Source organism: Arabidopsis lyrata, assembly GCF_000004255.2.
Source record: "Arabidopsis lyrata subsp. lyrata unplaced genomic scaffold ARALYscaffold_8, whole genome shotgun sequence".
Classification (NCBI taxonomy): domain Eukaryota; kingdom Viridiplantae; phylum Streptophyta; class Magnoliopsida; order Brassicales; family Brassicaceae; genus Arabidopsis; species Arabidopsis lyrata.
Window position 1 is genome coordinate 5,972,886 of NW_003302548.1, and position 18,665 is coordinate 5,991,550.

Genomic DNA, 18,665 nt, shown 5'->3' on the forward strand with positions numbered 1-18,665 from the left:
ACCACAATTTACCATGTGTGGAGAGGACGGAACGAAAGTCGGCACCAACAGCGCCACCACTCCCCTGTTCAGCTTGCACACATCATGGACAAAGTGATGTTGGATCGTATATGTTCTCTTATGCATAACCTTCCCAGATTCATGAAGAGCTTATCGATCGTTGGAACTATTGCAAGAATCTTCCACAAATTTGTTTTTTAGCTATAATTCCACGTTTGGTTTTCTATTTTTTCTACCTTCCTAATTTTTTGAGAAACCAATTCTTTATTTATCTCCCTTTCATTGTAAATGTATCTTTTTGTTGATTAATAAATTTAAAATTAGAGACACATAATATAAAATTAACATTTTCAACTCTTGAGATCGATGAGAAGATTTCACAACTATATGATCAATGCATACAGAACGGAGAGAAACAACATCGATGTTGAAATAGAGAGAGAACGGCATATGTGAGCCAGAGAGGCAGAGCGTGGAGTGGAATTGTGAACATCGGTTTGTCCAGAGTTTTTGTGGGAGGGAGTAACTGGTGAAGGGAGAATCATCTGCGGAGGAGCAGGTAAGGTTTGCCTTGTCGGGGCCGCGGCTGGTGGTAGACGTGGCGTTGTTGGCGACACTGGAGCCATGGAAGTCTGGGAGACGTAACAAAAATAATTTATGGTTTAGTTTGGCCAAATAAGAGGCTATGTTGTATCTTGGACGAAACATATGTTCAATTTAAAATCTTGAGTAAGCTTTTTGTTCGAAACTTCGAATGACTCTAGTTACTAAGTTGTCAATCCAATTTTCGGTTCGGATTTTTCAGTTTTCGAATTTTACAATTATGAAATAGAAAATCAAATAGAAACTATCTAATAATATTTAAACCGCAAAAAAACTATCTAACATTCCATTCGATTTGATATGCGGTTTAAGTTAAGATTCAATTTTCCCATAAAATGTTTGAAAACTTACTTGGTTATTGGTAGTCTTGGTGAGCCCGATGTCGTAAGTCATGGTTAGATCAGGTCTAAACAAACCGAAGGCTCGTTCAGAACCTTTCCCGGGCTTGAGATTCTCGTCGTACAATGCGAACAAGTATGTATCGATCACTCTCCCGGGCATCAGTGGCGTCCCGGACCCAGATTTCAAATGAGCAATGAGGTTTTTATTGTAAGCTCTAGCGTTCTCAACTGTTGCACCAGCCTCATCCGGGTCACCCTTGTACGGCCAGCCAGTCTCAGCGACCACTATCTCTACATCTTTGAACCCTATCGAGTTCAAAGCTGAATACACCGCGTCAACCTTCATAAAAACCAAATTTTACCACAAAACAGATTTAATATCATCTATCTTTTTTGTTTTTTTTATATGTTACAAATCACATCTTTGTATTCATTTACTTTTTCTAGAAGTAAGAATTTATTATTGCAAATTTGGATATCAATTTTCTTCCTTCCACTAACTTTATAAGGTACAGTGGTACACTCACATTGTGTCCTTTACCGATTTATACTACTTTTCCTTCTAGAGTACAGTTTTCACTTTCCATTCATTTGACGTAACGAATATGCCTATCTCTTTAATTTAACAAAGTTTTTTTTTTTCCAAAACCAAACTTGAGAAAAATTAAATCCATTTATCAAACATACAAACTAGTAAAATATCATCTCGTTGTACTTTAATTAATAATATACTAAAAAGAAAATTCATGAAATAAAACCGTTTATCCAAAAAAAACGGAATTATGAAATAATTATTTGTCGCAATAAAATTTCGGTACATAAATAGTAACTTCTAGTAATTAAAATAGCTAAAACTTAAATTATGTCAAAAGGGAGTAATGTAAAACCTGAGCATCGAACATGTTCATATACTTGAGGTTGCTCTTGGGGTCGACACGGCCAGGATTAGGCTGAAACAAACAATAGGCCAATGTTTCGGGTCTCCGGTCATCCTGGTAAGCGAAAAACGGGTACGGATTTACCGCGAAAGGCGACCCGGTTTCACTATTAAACTCTAGCAATCCTTTCAATATATCAGCATGCTCCGGTTTAAATACCGCGGCCGAAGGAGGGTCTGACCCGGCCAGAACCGACATTACATGTACCGTCGAAACCTTAATTTTCCCACCACCAAGAGACACCGCCTCGAGAGCACTTTGTACATTTTTCATTGCCGGCAAAAGCTGCGACATGAGATTGTTGTCGCCAAATGTGGTGATCTCGTTCCCCACGGCTATGAGAACAATCTTGCTCGCTGGATAGTAAGGTACCACGTTGGTTTGGACCCAGCTTCGGGCAAAACTCGGGTCGGAAGCTAAACCGGGTACATCGCCATTCGATGCCCCGATAACGATCTCGATCCCTGTGTTTGCAAGGGCCTTGATTACAGCCGGGTCGGATCCGTAAAGACGGACTTTTTGGAAAGTTGTGGACTGGAGGAGCTTTGCACTCGCTGACGGAGGCGGAAGATTGTCGGCGGTTAGTCCGTAGTTTATCCCGAGGAACGGTTGAGACTCTGTTTTGATACATGTGAAAGAATCCGAGTTAGAGAAAGTTTTACGTAGTAAAAAAAAACAATAACACTGTTGTAAAACTTACTTGATAGATGTACTAAACACGAGAAGAAGAGAAGGATCAATGAATAAACAGAAGCTATCATGGCTGCTCTGTTTTTCCTTCTTTGTTCTTTTCAGTTTAAATTCTCTCTGACTTATGTTTTTTCTTTTGTCTCTATGTTATAGAGAAAACTATCGAGCAGAAGTGGGTAATCTATAGATATAGGTGTAGAAAACGACCGGCGTTGTAAAGGTAAATGTAACTTTTTCTTTTCAAATTTTAAATGGTAAAATAAAAAACACGACTGCTATCTTTTTTATTTGGACCAATGTAAGTTAGTAAAATACATTTGAAATTGAAATACATGAAGAGTTTTTATTTCTTTAAGTATGTATTATCCTAGTATTTCATAGTTCTTGTTTAGTAGGTTAATTTGAAATTGTCATTACAGGATTTATGTTCACAGTTCCTTTTTGTTTGGATTTGTAAGAGAGAATTATTTCTCTTTGTTTAGTAAACGAAGACTAGCTACTAGATAACGAGCCCTCGCAAGAGTACTTTAAACAGCATAACAAAGAACTAAAGATTTTCAAAAAAAAAAAACTCTAGATTTTCAAAAAAAGAGAAAAAACAAAGAACTCTTGATTGTTAACAAAGGAAAACAAACTCTTGATTATACACGTAAAGGAATATTGTATTTATAATCAGAACATTTCTGACACATTTTATATAATTAGTTTGTTTATAAGCTGAGTATTTGAAATTTCAAATATACCCAGTGAATATAGATATATATTTCTGACATTCATTTATAGTTTGTATAGAAGAGAGTGAGTATTTGAAATTTCAAATATACCCGATAAAGATACAAAATAAATATATGGCAGTGTATAAGTACGTGTTGCATGACAATTGAAAGAGACAATAAAGGGATTAAAACCCTAAAGTATCTTTAGTTAATTAGTTACATGAAAAAGTGAGACAGAATTAAAATGAATGCATTTTCCCACACTTAATGAAGCATTAATAAACACATAATTAACTAGTTTAAGTAATTGAGGGCTTTTTGTTAATTAGATTTTCCTTCTTGACTAAGAAATGGAGCAATGCATCGAAGGTGGTGGAGAAGGAGAGCAAGGAATTAGACATTCCAACATACACCACAAAGATGGAAAAGAACAATAATATTAAAGAAGAAGATGAAGTCGCTTTTGCTGTGGCCTAAGGAAAAGTTAAAGCATGTTTAAACTACTGTTTGTTTTTTCCTCAAAAAGACAGGAAAATTATTAAAACAAAAAGCACAAAAGGCCTAACATTTGAACCACAAGTTTCAAATTTGAATCATTTTTGTATTGCAAGGTGACTTCCAGAAAATTTTATCTTTGACTGGTAAGAATAAGAATCGTTATAGAGCAAAATGGTAGATGATTGTTCATGATGAGTTTGTAATATATTTGAAATAACAGACACACGTGTGTGTGACACAAAAACGTGTGTGTGTGTGACACAAAAACGTGTGTGTGTGTGACTCAAGAGCAGTGTGTGTTAGAACTTAGAAGAGCTGTTACTCAAGAGTTGATGCGATGATAAACAATTAAACATAGCTTGACTTAAGATAATTACAAACTCACGTGCTTCAAGTGATGTTGTGGAATTGGAGTCTTATTGAGAAGATCTAAGAAGAGAGAAAAGTGTCACATGGGCTTCGAGTCCATAAGATAAGTTACGTGGGCTTTGCTCTCAAAGAGAAGCCTAAGTTTTAGTAAATAACTGAGGATTAATCTTACTTTATAAATAGAACGTAGCTGTAAAAGAGAAACACTGTGCATCTAGGGTTTATCTAAAGAGTGAATTTATGCATAGATAAAAAAAAAAACATCGAATTAGGTAATCGGTAACAGGTGATTTTGTCTCATACAAACAAAAATCAAGCGTTATCAATGACCCTTAACTTTAAAAGAATTACTATAAAACCAGTTGGTTACAGAGCCATACGCTTGTGATAGCACCATTGACTTTTGAGGAGGAAGAAAAAATGAAATGAAAGTTATTAAATGCTCTGTTGTAGAAGTGACATTTAGGCGACGATAGAAAGAAGGAGGAGGCTTATATTAAATACAAACTCATAGACTATTTTTGAATATCTTAATTTTGAATCTATAACGCAACTTGTTGGACGGAAATTTGAATTTTTAAACCACTAACCTAATGGAATAGACACCCAATGAATAGGCATGCAGTTGTATTGCAAAAAAATATGCATGTAAACACATATATAAAGCGTTAAAAATAATTAGTGTTAAGTTATTAGATATATGTATATATGTAAATATATATATATATATATATATATAGCATTATTAACATTTGTATACATCTAAGCATGTACATTAAATATTATTAACATTTGTAAACATGTAAACACATATATCGAGCGTTATTAACATTTGTATACATTTAAACACGTATATAGAGTGTTATTAACATTTGTATACTCATATGCAAGTTACAAACATTATTACAACAACTGTATCTCAAACCGTTGAACAGAATATTGCATCGTAATTGGACACTGAAATATCATTGAAATCATAAATTTCGTATTTTCGATGGATTTTCACCAGGTTTCGTCGAGTTTTCACCAAATTTCTTCAAATTATCACCATATCTTCACTGGATTTCGTCGAATTGTCATCCCATTTTCATCAAATTTTGTTAAATTGTCACCAAAACTAAGGAAAATTCATCATAATATCGCCTTCTTTAGTGAATGAGTCTTGAGGTGTAGGTTGTTCACCGAACCCGTTAATAAATCTTTGTGTCTCTTTACTTTATGCACATGCCAACTCGTTACACTTTCTCATCATACAAACACATATATGATCTAGCAGAAAAATGGTTATTTCAATTTCGTCTCAAAAGAATACTTGGCTTTAAAACTAAATGGCAATAGATAATTTAAGTTTTGTATTTTAAATCATATGATCTAAAGTAGTATGTTATATTTGCATGTTGTTATTTGTTTTTGGTGGGAGGTGAATCAATTCAAGTTTTAGATATGAGGGTTGAACCAATAACCAAAAGTTAAGAAAACAATTGAAAATCTCAAGAAAATTAAGGAAGTCTTTTAGATTAATTAGCACCGAATATCCAGTCGTTGATTTGTCAAAGTGAGAGGCTAGTCAACTATTCTTACGAGTTTTTTGGAAAGAGAATTCCACAACTCCAACACAAGTTAAACATCTTTTGTGCTTCCAAGTGACCAAGACAATTAAAAATCTTAAAAGGTTGTAAAATAGAATTCCTTAAGAAAAATACAATAGTTACTGCTAAACTGGATTAGACTGGTTCATAGGTTTAATTCGTGAAACCCACATATATGTTATTAGAATCCCAAGTTACTTTACTTCTTTTGGGATGAAAAGTTCGAAGGATCTCTAAGTGAATCAAAATAAAGAATTTTTCAAATCATAATTAGAAAACTAAGAATAAAAAAACGTATATAAAAAGCTAAGAATAAATGTTTTTTTTTTTGTTTGAAATTTATTAACCACGCATGAAAGGGGATGTTATGGAATTTGTATATGCACGATTATATATCTACGAATCTACGATTTTGTTACATCAATTGGATTGATAATACACAAAAGACTCTCACTCTTCCATACCAAATCATTGCTCACACAAGGTGCACAATAAAAAAGAAAACCATATTCAGACAAAACATTAACGAGTGAATTAATGTATGAAGATAATAATCACCTAAAATGAGAGCTCACTTTTGACTCGGAAAAAAAGAGAGTTTCGGCTATATGCATATAAGATCTCTTGTTATCTCCTCCAAGAGTCCACTGAAGACTTCCCTCTCTATATCCCTCATAACATCATCTTTCTCGATGAAGGCGACCATCGAATCGTTCCAGCCCATATCCCACATTGAGTTCAAGTTTGGGTCTTTATGGTGAACATCTCTTTCCAACACGTAGTCTTCAACATGTGATCCAATGTGGCAGTCCCTACCGTAGGCTCTCAGCTTCTCTAACTCTTTGCTTATTTGTCTAATAAGATGGTCCAATGAGTTTACTCTAGAGGAACTGATGGGTACCTTCACGAAAGGATGGACACTTAACTCTTGAAATCTTCTTTTTCGTTTCATTAGCTCGAAGGCACACTCGAGGATTAGATTCTTGTCTTCTTGTAAGTAGTTGCTCCCACCGGTGGCGTCATGAAATACATTTTGAGGAATGTTGAGTTTGAAAAGTGCCTTTGCTGTGTCTAGAAATAGTTGGCTTTTCACAAATATCCTCTTGAGGTTTGTTTCATTTTCAGATAATGTCTCTGTAGTTTCTCGTTTTTGGTGTTCTTGTGGCTTCTCCAACAAGGGTAAACTAGCTTCTACCTCTCCTTTTGTTCCTGAAATAATTGAAACTTATTTTAGTTCCTTTTTGGCTAAACAAAATTTGTTACTTGTTGCATTTGTGGTTCTATCATTAGCAAAACATAAAGCCTTGAATATGTTTTGACATTACGATTTCAAGCACTTTTGGCAACAATACCCGACTTCGGTTTGGGGTCTCTTGGTTATAAAAACGTAAATTTGGATATGTTTTGATATATTTGGCTACATGTTTTGATATCAGTGAGTGTTTTGGCTCTAATATCAATACTTGATTCTTAGTGATTTTTTTTTTTTTGAATACCAGGAGGTTCTGGGCCAAGGCCCGTAGTCCCCAGACCCGAAACCACAACATGTATCGTAATATTAGTTTCGTCCCAAGCGTCACTCGAACTGGCGACCTCTAAGCTTCGCCTAGGGTCTTTACTAGTTGAGCTAACGACACTTGGTTCTTAGTGATTTTAAAGGTGCAATGAGATTTATAACAAGACAAACTGAAAGTGCATTCTTTGCTTCTTACCTTCATATACTGTCTTGGATAATCTAACTGAATATCCGTCAGACTTTGATATTGGAGCTTGTTGATCTATCCCATCCGTGAACATAAGCCCATGATGCTGCTGATTATTCAGAAATCAATTTTAGAGGTAAATATGTACGAATGATATATATGTGAAGTTAATAATAATAATAAGCTTACATTTCCTGATGGAGCTTGGCATGGGACTCTCTCTGCGGCATTGAGCAGAATCGAGTCATCTTTGATCTCTTTCTTATGCTCTACCACATTTTTGTTTGATGATTGAACCTCATCAACACCTGAAACTTGAGAACTTTTGATGCATGTCTCTGCTTCTGCTTTCATCTTATTACTGTCATTATAGCTTCTGAGTAACATTTGATCATGTTTTCCATCTGCTTTTGTTATCTCCACTCGCTTCATTACTTTGCACAATCCTTCATTTGGATTATAGATGTATTGGTTTTTCTTCTCGCGGATCTTGACTTTATGAACCTCTCCTTCTTTTCCCTTTTGTGCTACTTCAACATGAGTAAAAATTTTCTTCATAGCTTTAGCTTTGTCTGTGAGTGGTACCTTCGTTTGTATATCCACAGAACTCAAAGTTTTTGGTGAATGATTTTTCGTTACGCCATTTTCGTGCTGTCTTTCTCGATGCAACTTCTCTTTCTTATTGCTCTTTTCATCCTCACCTCCCTTAGAGTGATGGAGAATAAGTTTTTTCTCAAAACTAAGTTTATGTATTGGCTTTTGTTGACTCCTCGCGACAACCTTATGTTTATTTTCTGTTGGAGATTGATTCCTTTTGATAACATTTTTCGTCGTCATTTCTCCATCTTTCTTGTATGAAACTTTGCTTCTTTTTCTACTGTTTGAATCATTCTTCTCTCTATCTTTCTGTTGAGACTTGGCTTTGTAGTTTATCTCATTCGCGGTTTGAGTCTCCTTATGGATTACTAAATCCAATGATGTTGACTTCCTTTGTGCCTTCAATTCAACAAGATTTTCACTTACTTGCATTACTCTAGGCCTTGTGAGATTCTCTGCATCATTTTTGTTGTTGGTCTCTTTTTCATCTTCTGGAAACTCTCCTAGTCCCATCAACTTGGCCACAACACTTGGAATCCTTCCTTTCTGAGGTTTCACTGATTTCTCTTCGGTATCTTCGCAACTACTAGTTTGCTTTCTATGTTTGATGTTTTTATCCTCTTGATAGTTAAGCGCCAATAGTCTCATCTCGATATCCGCCTTTGCGACTTGTTTGATCTTTTGGTAATTTTGGTTATGAGCATCCTCTTCCTCCTCATCATCTTCTTCAAGCAGCTTGATTCTGTTTTTCCTCTGTTTGTTGGTTGTATACTCAGAAGCTTGTTGTATGTCTACAAGCAAACGAAGAGACTGTTCCAACTCAATGGCGCCTTCCATTAGTTGTTCCCCGCATTGTATCAAGTACCTTCCTTTACGAAAACTGAGGCCGTTGCTACATGCTTTAATGATCTGATTTAGTTTTTGAGCCCCCTTTGAAATCTCTTTGATATGAACATGAATCATGGGACTGCTTGAAGAAGCTTGTTGTTGTTTCACTACAAATTGACTGCTTCTTCTTTCTCCCAAAGATCTCTTTCCTACATCATGAAGGAATCTAATGATTGATGCATTCCCTGAAGGATCTGATCTTGTAGCTTTTCCAGCATTTTCAAGTGCAAATGCTAATGCTTTCGACAAGTCGAGTTTCTCTATGCTTTGGCCTTTTCCATAAGGAACTATCTGATTTGAAAATTCTATGCCACCGCTAGTGAGATCTTGAAATGTTGTCTGCAACAGAACAAGTATTTGATTTTAATAACATAATGGTTACACTCATTTGATTTTGAAAGTTAGAAATATGCTTCACAGCTTACAGATTTTGCTCTGGATCCCTTAAATCCTCTGTTCGAATATGCATATTTATCTGCAACAAAAATATCCAAAAGTGACATTAGAGAAACTTTTTTACGTAGCTAGTTTCAATACAAAAGCTTGATCCTTTAAAACCTTTGTTGGAATATAGACAGGAAGGGACTAAATTAACCTGTTGTGGTCCCTGACCCGAGGAAATTATCGGCCTAAGCCCGGAACTTCTTAGTTAATACATGAAAAGGTTTTACATTTAATAGTTCATAATCTTGTGATTCCTTAATATTTGGGTGGGAGCATTTTAGCTTTTTTGGCTACTTCTACTAGATCTAACAGAGAAAACGCTGTGCGATATCGAAAAAGATTTCACAATCTAGCTAGCTACATGCTCTCTCTTTTCAGGTTCATTCTTACCTTTTTGTAGAGAGTTCTGAGAGCCTGAAAGCTGTTCTTTCCTCACCCGAAGATCATCCAACAACTTCTGCGCAAAATCTGACCTTTTCATCATTCTCTTCTCGCCATACGAACTCATTCTCTCTTATTTTCACTCTTGAGTCCAGAAATTTGAAGAAACAAGAGAAGTCTCTGCACATTTGCTTTAGGGACGTTATTTCTAAAGACTCAATACTTTTTTTGATTTTTGTGTGTTGGTTTGAGTTGTTTTCTTGACTTAATCGTTGGTTAAAATGGTTCTTTCAGTGTTTGGTGAGAAAATTCTAGTAGTGATAGCAAAAATCTAATTGATAACAATGGAAGACTCTAAATTTTTTTGATGTGTGTGTTTGGATGATTGACGTGAACGTTAGGCCCTTCTGAGTAATTTTTCGTTTCTTGACTTCGATTGCAAGTTAAGCAATGACGAAGGGTTTTCTTTGGACTTAACTTTCAAGCCTCTTCTCACTCTCTCTTGCGTCTGGTAGCCTTTGAATTTATTATATGAATACAATATTTTATGCATACACAATATTGAAAATTTCAAATGAATTGTGCATTGTTTGTCCGACCCAAAGTACTATAGAGCATCCATAAAAATCACCTTTGATTAAAAAAAAAAACATTATTAATGAATAATTTTTTTGTTAAAATTTACTTTCATGCAAAATATGAATGTAAAATTATTTGCTTATATAATATCAGATTGCTTAATTTGTTTTCTTTAATATCAAGAATTAAAAACAATAATGAAATATAATATAGATAATAGTAGTTTTCTTACAAAACCAGGTGAGTCTCATAAATAAAAACTTTTGAATTGTTCATATTCATACATGTATCCATGATATCTACCCGGCACTGTCCTTATCCGAGTAGAAAACTTCACATACCCTAACGATCAAGGGGGATTCAAACATATAAAACAAATCAAGTCGATCATCTTCTACGTATTAAAAAATAGGGAGACTCACAAAAATACTATTTGGGGAGTACAGTTTATAATTACCTTTTAATAATCTTTCCCTTTGTGAGTTATTACATTAGAATGCCATTAGAGATAAAAATATAAAGAGTAAATTAATTTAGCTTATTAAGGATAAACAAGTCAAATACTAATTTATGAAATTTAATTAATTTAATTATTAAAAACGAAAATATATTATTAACTTAAAAAAAAGAATGACCAATCAAAATGAACAGATTAGATTTGATATCTAACTTACCATATTAATTTGTTATCAATCATTATACTTCTCCTCTCATCTTTATATGATTCTATTTTTATGAAACAAATAAATCATCAAATCATCCATATAACAAAAAAAAAGTAAATTTTTTCTGCATATGCCAAGATTTGAATTTTTAAAAATGAATATCAATTGTTAAATCTATGAAGAAAAAAATTTAACGGATCAAAAATTCACATTTGAGTAATATATTTCTTTTAACCAAAAATAAGTTCAACAAAAATTTGGACTGAGTAACGGGTCAGAATTTGAATATTTATATTCAATTTCATACATTTATTTTTTGAAATGTATTATTTTATATATTACAATAAGATTTTTAAATATTTTAATTTGCAACATATAAAATTAGTTTTACTTGATATTTTTCAAGAATATCATCAATATTTAAAGAATATCATCAATAATTACTTTGATTTTTTTAAACAAATATTTATAATAGGCAGTGGGTTAAATATAATATATTATATTAACAAATGAGTTATGATCCTTATAACTGTTTGAATATTTCTATTTAATTTCCTATAATTATTTTTTGAAATTCATAATTTTATATTCTACAAGAAATGTTTTTAAATATTTTAATTTAGAACATTTAAAAATAGTTTAATTTAATATTTTAATGAATAGCATAAATATTTAATAGATTAAAAAGATAAGAAAAATTATAAATACTTTAATTTGATTTTCTAAAAATATATATTTAAAATAGTTATAGTAGGCGGAGGGTTAAATGTAATATATTATATGATATAAAATTATGATCCTTATAATCGACGGCATGTTTAGATTATATGATCAGATACATTAAATAAGTTTGACACAAAAAAATATTTGAAAATTTGATTGTGAAAGCAATTTTGGAAATAACGAATAATAGATTGTGCACGCAATATTTTCATTAGGATTCTAAAATAAAAATATAGACTCCATGCACGGGTTGAATTTGGTATATTATATACTAAATGTATGTTCATAACCTATTCGATTACGCGAATAATTGGTAAATTCCGTAGTTACCTCAAACAAATCTCTATTTCAACAACCAAAGAATTAGAAATTGAAAAAAGAATTTCCTAAATTAATTCAAAATAATAGCTAACTTTCTTAATTAATTAAAAATAATCTACGTTTTAGAAGCGATTCATTTATAATATTTTGATTTTGGATCTAACTGAATTATATGCAATCTCATTTTGTGGTTGTTAATATAAATTAACTCATTGTTCAGACCATATTAATTTATTAAAATAATTTTATTTTCCGTTTTCATATCTTAAGAAAATATATCCATAATTGAGTATAATTAAAAAAAGAAAATATATTCATTCTAATATTATATATAGGGACTGAAAAAAATCTAATTATATGTTTTCAATTACTAATATAATATATCACAACTTTATTCTAAAATATATAATATATATATATATTGTAATAAATAAAATTTAACTAGTACTACAGTACGGGTGATGGTCTAGTTAACAGAGAATTTCTTTTTGATTTTGTCTACAATAAAATATTTCTTCAAAATAAAACTATACTTTCAATTGGTAGCATAAAATTTATTTTAATTGGTAGCATTGATATATCTTAAAGGAATCTTAAACAATAAATGTATATTTTCTATATAAATATTTAATATTATTAAATATTACGTAAATCTCATTAAATATCTTCCATTTGTTACATCGATTAATATATATATATATATATATATATATATATAACGTTAATAAAGTTTTATATGTTTTTTTATTTGTTGGAATGTCAAATTTGTTGATTTTGTAAAAGAATATTTATGTACATAAATATAAAAGATTATAGAAAAGAAAAATAAGCTGGATCAGACACATAAAAGAATATATCAGACACCCTGTACTTGATATCATCCTTAAAAAAATGGCTACATGGGGGATTGTTTGATATCAAAGTGGGAGACCTAACTATTTGTAAACCTTCTTAACTAGTTTTTTTTTTACTATTGATATCATAAAAATGTATTTTTCAAAATATCGCAAAACGACAGTAAAAAATCGAATTTAGATATAACTTTGTCGAGAATTAAAAAATAAGTTTGTACGAACACTTCACTTAATGAATCTTTGATCAAACTATATACATTTTGCCTCTTTATCTTCTTCATCGGCTTTGAACCACGATGAAGAAATTTTGTTCCTCAACGAACGAACTACGCTTCCAATAATCTCCCATGTCTTGGTGAACGGCTCCATATTGCGACTAATGACAACAAATTCATAACTAGCCAATATTTATGGAAATCTTTTAAAATAGTTTCCATAAAAATCTAACTATCAATTTTAAAATTGTATATATGTAAAATTATTTAATATCGTTATATATTTTGAGATATTTCCGGAAACAAAAAAAAATCAATTTAATATCATTATATATTTTAGATTTTAATCTATTTCCTTAAAAAAATATACTAAGAAATTCTGATTAGTATAGATGGAAGGAATAAAATTTGAAATTGTCTATATGTTAACTTATTTAATTTGGCAAGGTAATGTTAGATATTTCCGAAAACCACAGTCCAATTTAATAGTATAGATAATAATGTCAAAAAATCAGTAAATATATATTAGGCTAATAATGGTTTATTAGTAGCCCATAAAATGTTGCCCACTACATAAAAAAAAAAAAAAGATAGTGTGAGACCATATAATAATATAATTAGTTTAAAGATTGATTTAGAAATTTATTATTACAACAATTATGAAAAATTTCATGTGTTTTCCCATGGTTAACACATAATTCTTTTAAATATTTACACACAATTCTTCACTAACCATAATTTTGTCCATTTAAATCAAACTATCAATAAAACACATGAAGTAAATTTTTTTCGGTAACACTACTTTACATCAATCAAAACTTCACATTTCATATAATTTTTTACAATTATTCAATTTAAAACTTTTAAGATTTGCAGTTTTATAAAATTTACCCTGCACGAACGTGCGGGTCTTGATCTAGTATATCATAAATCCCATAACTTATATGTCTTTATCATAAAAGCCCAAGGCTACATCACTAAAAGAGTAATTGATTGAGATCGATAGAGATTGGTTTATTATCTCTCTACTAAGATTCCGTTTACGTTTGTCGACTGATAAGACTATTTTTAGGTTTTCGATGAAATCGAGATAATCTAGAATCTTCACTACAACACACGTTTCCGGGAAGTCAATCGCAATCAAAAACATATGTGCGAACTCCATATATGAGGCACTAAAGGACTTAAGCGTTTCTTATCCGCAAATACAATGTATGCATTTGCAATGGTTCCTAATTAACGTATCATTGACAATGTATCTAGTGAAATACAAGTTGATTTCCAATACCAATATAGCTAAATCAGTCTCCAAGTACAATTTTGTCTGAACTAAAATGACTAAGTGGTGTAAGATTTTTTACGTCAACTTCGACATCCTGATCCAAAATTTATGCTTCAATTGGAGTATAGTTTATCATCAGTTCATAAGTTTTTGGTGGTATAAAATCACCATCCCATGATAAAAATAGATATTGCCATCCAAATCAGTCCCGAATACTCATCATCAAGCCACTTTATGTTAATATTTTCATTTTTGTTCTGCAATTTATACTCCAAAACCATTATCATCGTTCCATTTATCTAAATCACAAATCTCATCTCTCACGATATCTGTTTGAAAGGAAAACAAAGAATGCAACCAAATAAAACGAAAATGCTTACAAAAACAAAAGTTGTCGTCACAAAATTCTTTAGAAAGCATTTACACTTTTACCCCCTGTTCAAAAACGCGTGCGCCTAGCCGCCTAGTCGGCCGCCTAGGCGCTCCTCGGGACACAACCGCCGCGATTATGTCATAATCGGACTAATTAATCGTTGACCGATTTTTCGACCGCCTAACTACTCTCTAGGCCTGGGCATTCGGGTACCCTTTCGGGTTCGGTTCTTTTTTTTCGGGTATCGGGTCTATTCGGGTAGGGGGTCGAGACCCATTCGGGTATTCTAAAAATTCGGTTCGGTTCGGATATTTTAATATAAAAAAAAAAGCAAAATACCCGAAAATAACCAAAAATACCCGAAATATTTTTGGGTTCGGGTCGGGTTCGGGTTTTTTACTCGTATATACCCAAATCTAACCGAAATAACCGATTTCTCAAAAATACATTGGTTACTCTTTGCCCAAATATAACCAAAAATATCTTAAAATACTAAAATTACCCAAAATAAAACTACATCATTAGTTACTTTTTAACCAATATATCCAAATGTATCCGAATTACTCAAAAATACCTAGTATATTCGGATTTATGATTGTAATTTTAGGTATTTCGGATATTATAAGTATAAATATAACTAATATTTTTAGGTGTATATTTGTATTCGGGTACCCACGTGTATTGGATTCGGTTCGGGTTCGGTTCGGGTTTTTTTCGGGTAGGAGGTGTAGGATCCATTCAGGTATTTTTAAAAATCGGTTTGGATCTATTCGGATATTTTTTCGAATTTTTCGGTTCAGGTATTTGATTCCAGTTATTTTGCCCAGGCCTCTACTCTCGGCGTTGAAAATCGGATTAATAACCAAATAAATAAAGTTCTAACTTGTAAAACTTTTATTTGTTGGGCCCCAATTATTAATTGGGCCTCAGGTAATGCAAGATGGGTGGAGAGTGCAATATTTATAAGCAAAGTTTTCAGTTCTCTTTCTCTTGCCTAACCGATGTGGGACTTTTGATGTTAACGAATGTTTTATTTCGTTCTTTTTAGAGCAAACGCAGTGGAGCATGTGTAATTGTGGGTGTAAGTAATTGTTTTTTATTATAATTAAAAGAGAAAGAGAGAAAAGAGAGAGAGAGATAGAGAGAGATAGAGAGAATACATTTTTTTTCTATTTTTATAATGCCTCACACTTGAGTGTAAGTCTACACCCGGTTTTTGTTGAAAAGGTAACTTTTGCAATATTTCTCAATTGTTTATAACTTACACCCATGTCTCAATTACGCCATTGCGTTTGCTCTTAGTAACCAATTCCCAATTTCCCATTTCTCTTTTATTTCCTTCTTTTTGGTGTTTGTAATTAATTCTATTATTTATTACTAAAGATATCAACGTTGGATCATTTCCTAATCTATAAAATCTGGATAATAAATATTAATTTAAATACTACATTTACATACTAATTGACTATTTTGTATTAGACACACAAAAAAAGAGTTTCCTCAAGATCAATTTTGTCAAAATTAATTTTTTGTTGACAATTATTTGAATATTTATATACATAGCATAATATATTTATTTTTAACATTACATTAAACACATTAATGCATAAAACATATATTTATTTAATTTTAACATTAAATAAAATAAAATAATACATAAAACTAATCCCCGATTAATCTCCGATTAATATCCGATTTTCCGTCTAGGTGCTAGGCCCAGCTCGAGCGCCCGACTAACTCCTAGCGATTTTTTGAACAAGGCTTTTACCCTTTATCAAAAAATAAAAAATTTTATGTACTCTTTGACCAATTTTAAAAGTATATACGACTTCAATTCTCTCTTTATCCATGTATGCTTCAAATATCAATTCTTAGAAAATCTCTAATTCAATATTAATATTTTTGGTTTAATTTTATTTGAGAACCTTACCTAAAATTTCTAGGTCTATCGGTAAAATAACTGTTGAGTATCACATCAATATATTATTAATATCTTCGATTCTTTTAGTTTAAAATTTTTACGTTCAATTTTATTTTATTTTATACTTTTATAAACATATCAAAATACTACTTATTTTTTTCTATGAAAATATAATTAAAATATTTAAAATTAAAAGATTATATTAAATTTTAGGGGTTTTTTTGTAAGTGGTGACTTAAAGAATTATAAAAATATTTTAATTTTAGTTTAAAATTTTTATGTTCAATTTTAATTTATTTATATTTTATATTTCATGGATTTATAAGGATTTGGAAATCCAAACAAAAGTTATTTATTACTATTCAAACACTAAATTTAAAATCTTAATTAAAATCATGTGTTATTGGTTCTATGATTTATAAATACTAGTTAAAATCCTCTGTTATTCGTTTAATCATTTGGTTTTGGATTTCAAAATCCAAATTATGTTTTAAATGGATTTCAATAGATTTGAAAGATAAAAATAGAAGGATTCAAATCTTTGGGCAAACAACACATGTTACTTCAAAATTTATATGTCTTGATTTCATAATTAATAAAACAATTATAATCTCTATACTATTAAAAGAGAAGTACAAATGAAAATGGGTCGGGTTAAAATCAGAAAATTGACCCAATTTCTGAAATCGGATCTTTGAAATTTTTTTGGAATATAATTTCGAATTAATAATGAAAAATCAAAATAACATCAAATATTTATAGAAATCAAATATAATCTGATTATACTTATGGTAACTAAAAATAAAAGCATATTCCGAACAATATTATACATTAATTACGTATAATAAATTTGTTCATATATTTTTGGGACTAATTCCATAACAATCAACGTTTTTGTCATTAATTTCGCTCATTTTAGCCAATTATCATTAATTGAAAGATATATGAAATACAAACCCGTCCCGCGAATGTATGCGGATTTGCGGGATTGTCCATGGATTTTGTTAAAATAATTTTAAAGTAACCAAAATTTAAAATACTACTAAAATAAATAAATAAATAAAAATACTATTAAAAGTTTGTTTAAATTACCACATGTTGAATAAATTATAATTTTATCAAAAAATACTAATATGCGGGCTGATCCGCCAACCCGCGGATGAAAACCGATTAAACCTATGACCCACTTCGAATTAATCCATGTGGCCCGCTTATTTGCGGGTTTAATATATTTTCCCAAATCTGCCCCATAGTGAGATGATGTGGGCTCGATCCGCGGTTTTTGACCTATTTTGACTGCTTTAATTCCCATGAATCGTCTAATTTTAGAATTTTAAAACACAAAATTCTATTTTGTAAATCATAATTAATACGATGGGTATATTTATAAACAATTTTACATTTTCTCTACAATTCGTTATTGTGAATATTTATAAGTATACTACACGATTCGTTCTACTAAAAAACACACACAATATTTTTTTTTTTTGGTAAGCTGAGGGAGGCATGCCTCCCACATTTTTATTCAACTAAATTAAAATCTTACAAACGAACACTTCGTGGGTGCGAAGACCCACTAATATCCTCCAACAAAATTAAACGAATAACATCAGGACTAACATCAAAAGAATGAAAACCTAAAGGAAGCGTGAACGCATAGTTAGCTAACCCATCCGCAAGACGGTTAGCTTCTCTATACACGTGAGAAATCCGGACTATCCAGTCCCTTGAAATAAAGCCGTAGCACAAACGTACTAGGAATGACAGTGGATGAGCATCACTAATCCCTGACCTTAGAAAACCCACCACTATCTCTGAATCTACTTCGAGCTCCAACCGCGTGATTCCTCTCTCCCACGCAATATACAGCCCGTAGTAAACTCCCCACAACTCTGCTAAAGGTGCTGAACATATCCCTATATTCAACGCAAATCCACCTTTCCAGTTTCCGGCACCATCACGTAAGACTCCTCCT

General features: G+C 31.6%; 2 protein-coding genes across 3 annotated transcripts; both read right to left on the minus strand.

Annotated features, from left to right (window-relative positions):
- Positions 1-320: 320 nt before the first annotated feature.
- LOC9299823 (glucan endo-1,3-beta-glucosidase 7) lies at positions 321-2,732 on the minus strand. Its single transcript, XM_021015534.1, has 4 exons — positions 2,583-2,732; positions 1,832-2,499; positions 955-1,284; positions 321-632 (listed from the first exon to the last, which is right to left on the minus strand). The coding sequence occupies exons 1-4, from the start codon at positions 2,641-2,643 to the stop codon at positions 384-386; spliced, it is 1,308 nt and encodes a 435-aa protein (XP_020871193.1). The 5' UTR covers positions 2,644-2,732; the 3' UTR covers positions 321-383.
- A 3,377-nt stretch (positions 2,733-6,109) lies between these two features.
- LOC9301568 lies at positions 6,110-10,312 on the minus strand. 2 transcript variants are annotated; one of them, XM_021022749.1, is made up of 5 exons: positions 9,767-10,312; positions 9,358-9,407; positions 7,637-9,271; positions 7,457-7,553; positions 6,110-6,953 (listed from the first exon to the last, which is right to left on the minus strand). In XM_021022749.1, exons 1-5 carry the CDS (start codon positions 9,882-9,884, stop codon positions 6,349-6,351), a joined length of 2,505 nt encoding a protein of 834 aa, XP_020878408.1. In that variant the 5' UTR covers positions 9,885-10,312; the 3' UTR covers positions 6,110-6,348. The 2 variants fall into 2 exon arrangements, with proteins under 2 accessions (XP_020878408.1, XP_020878400.1); XM_021022741.1 differs by having other exon boundaries at positions 7,457-7,556.
- Between the last annotated feature and the right edge of the window lie 8,353 nt (positions 10,313-18,665).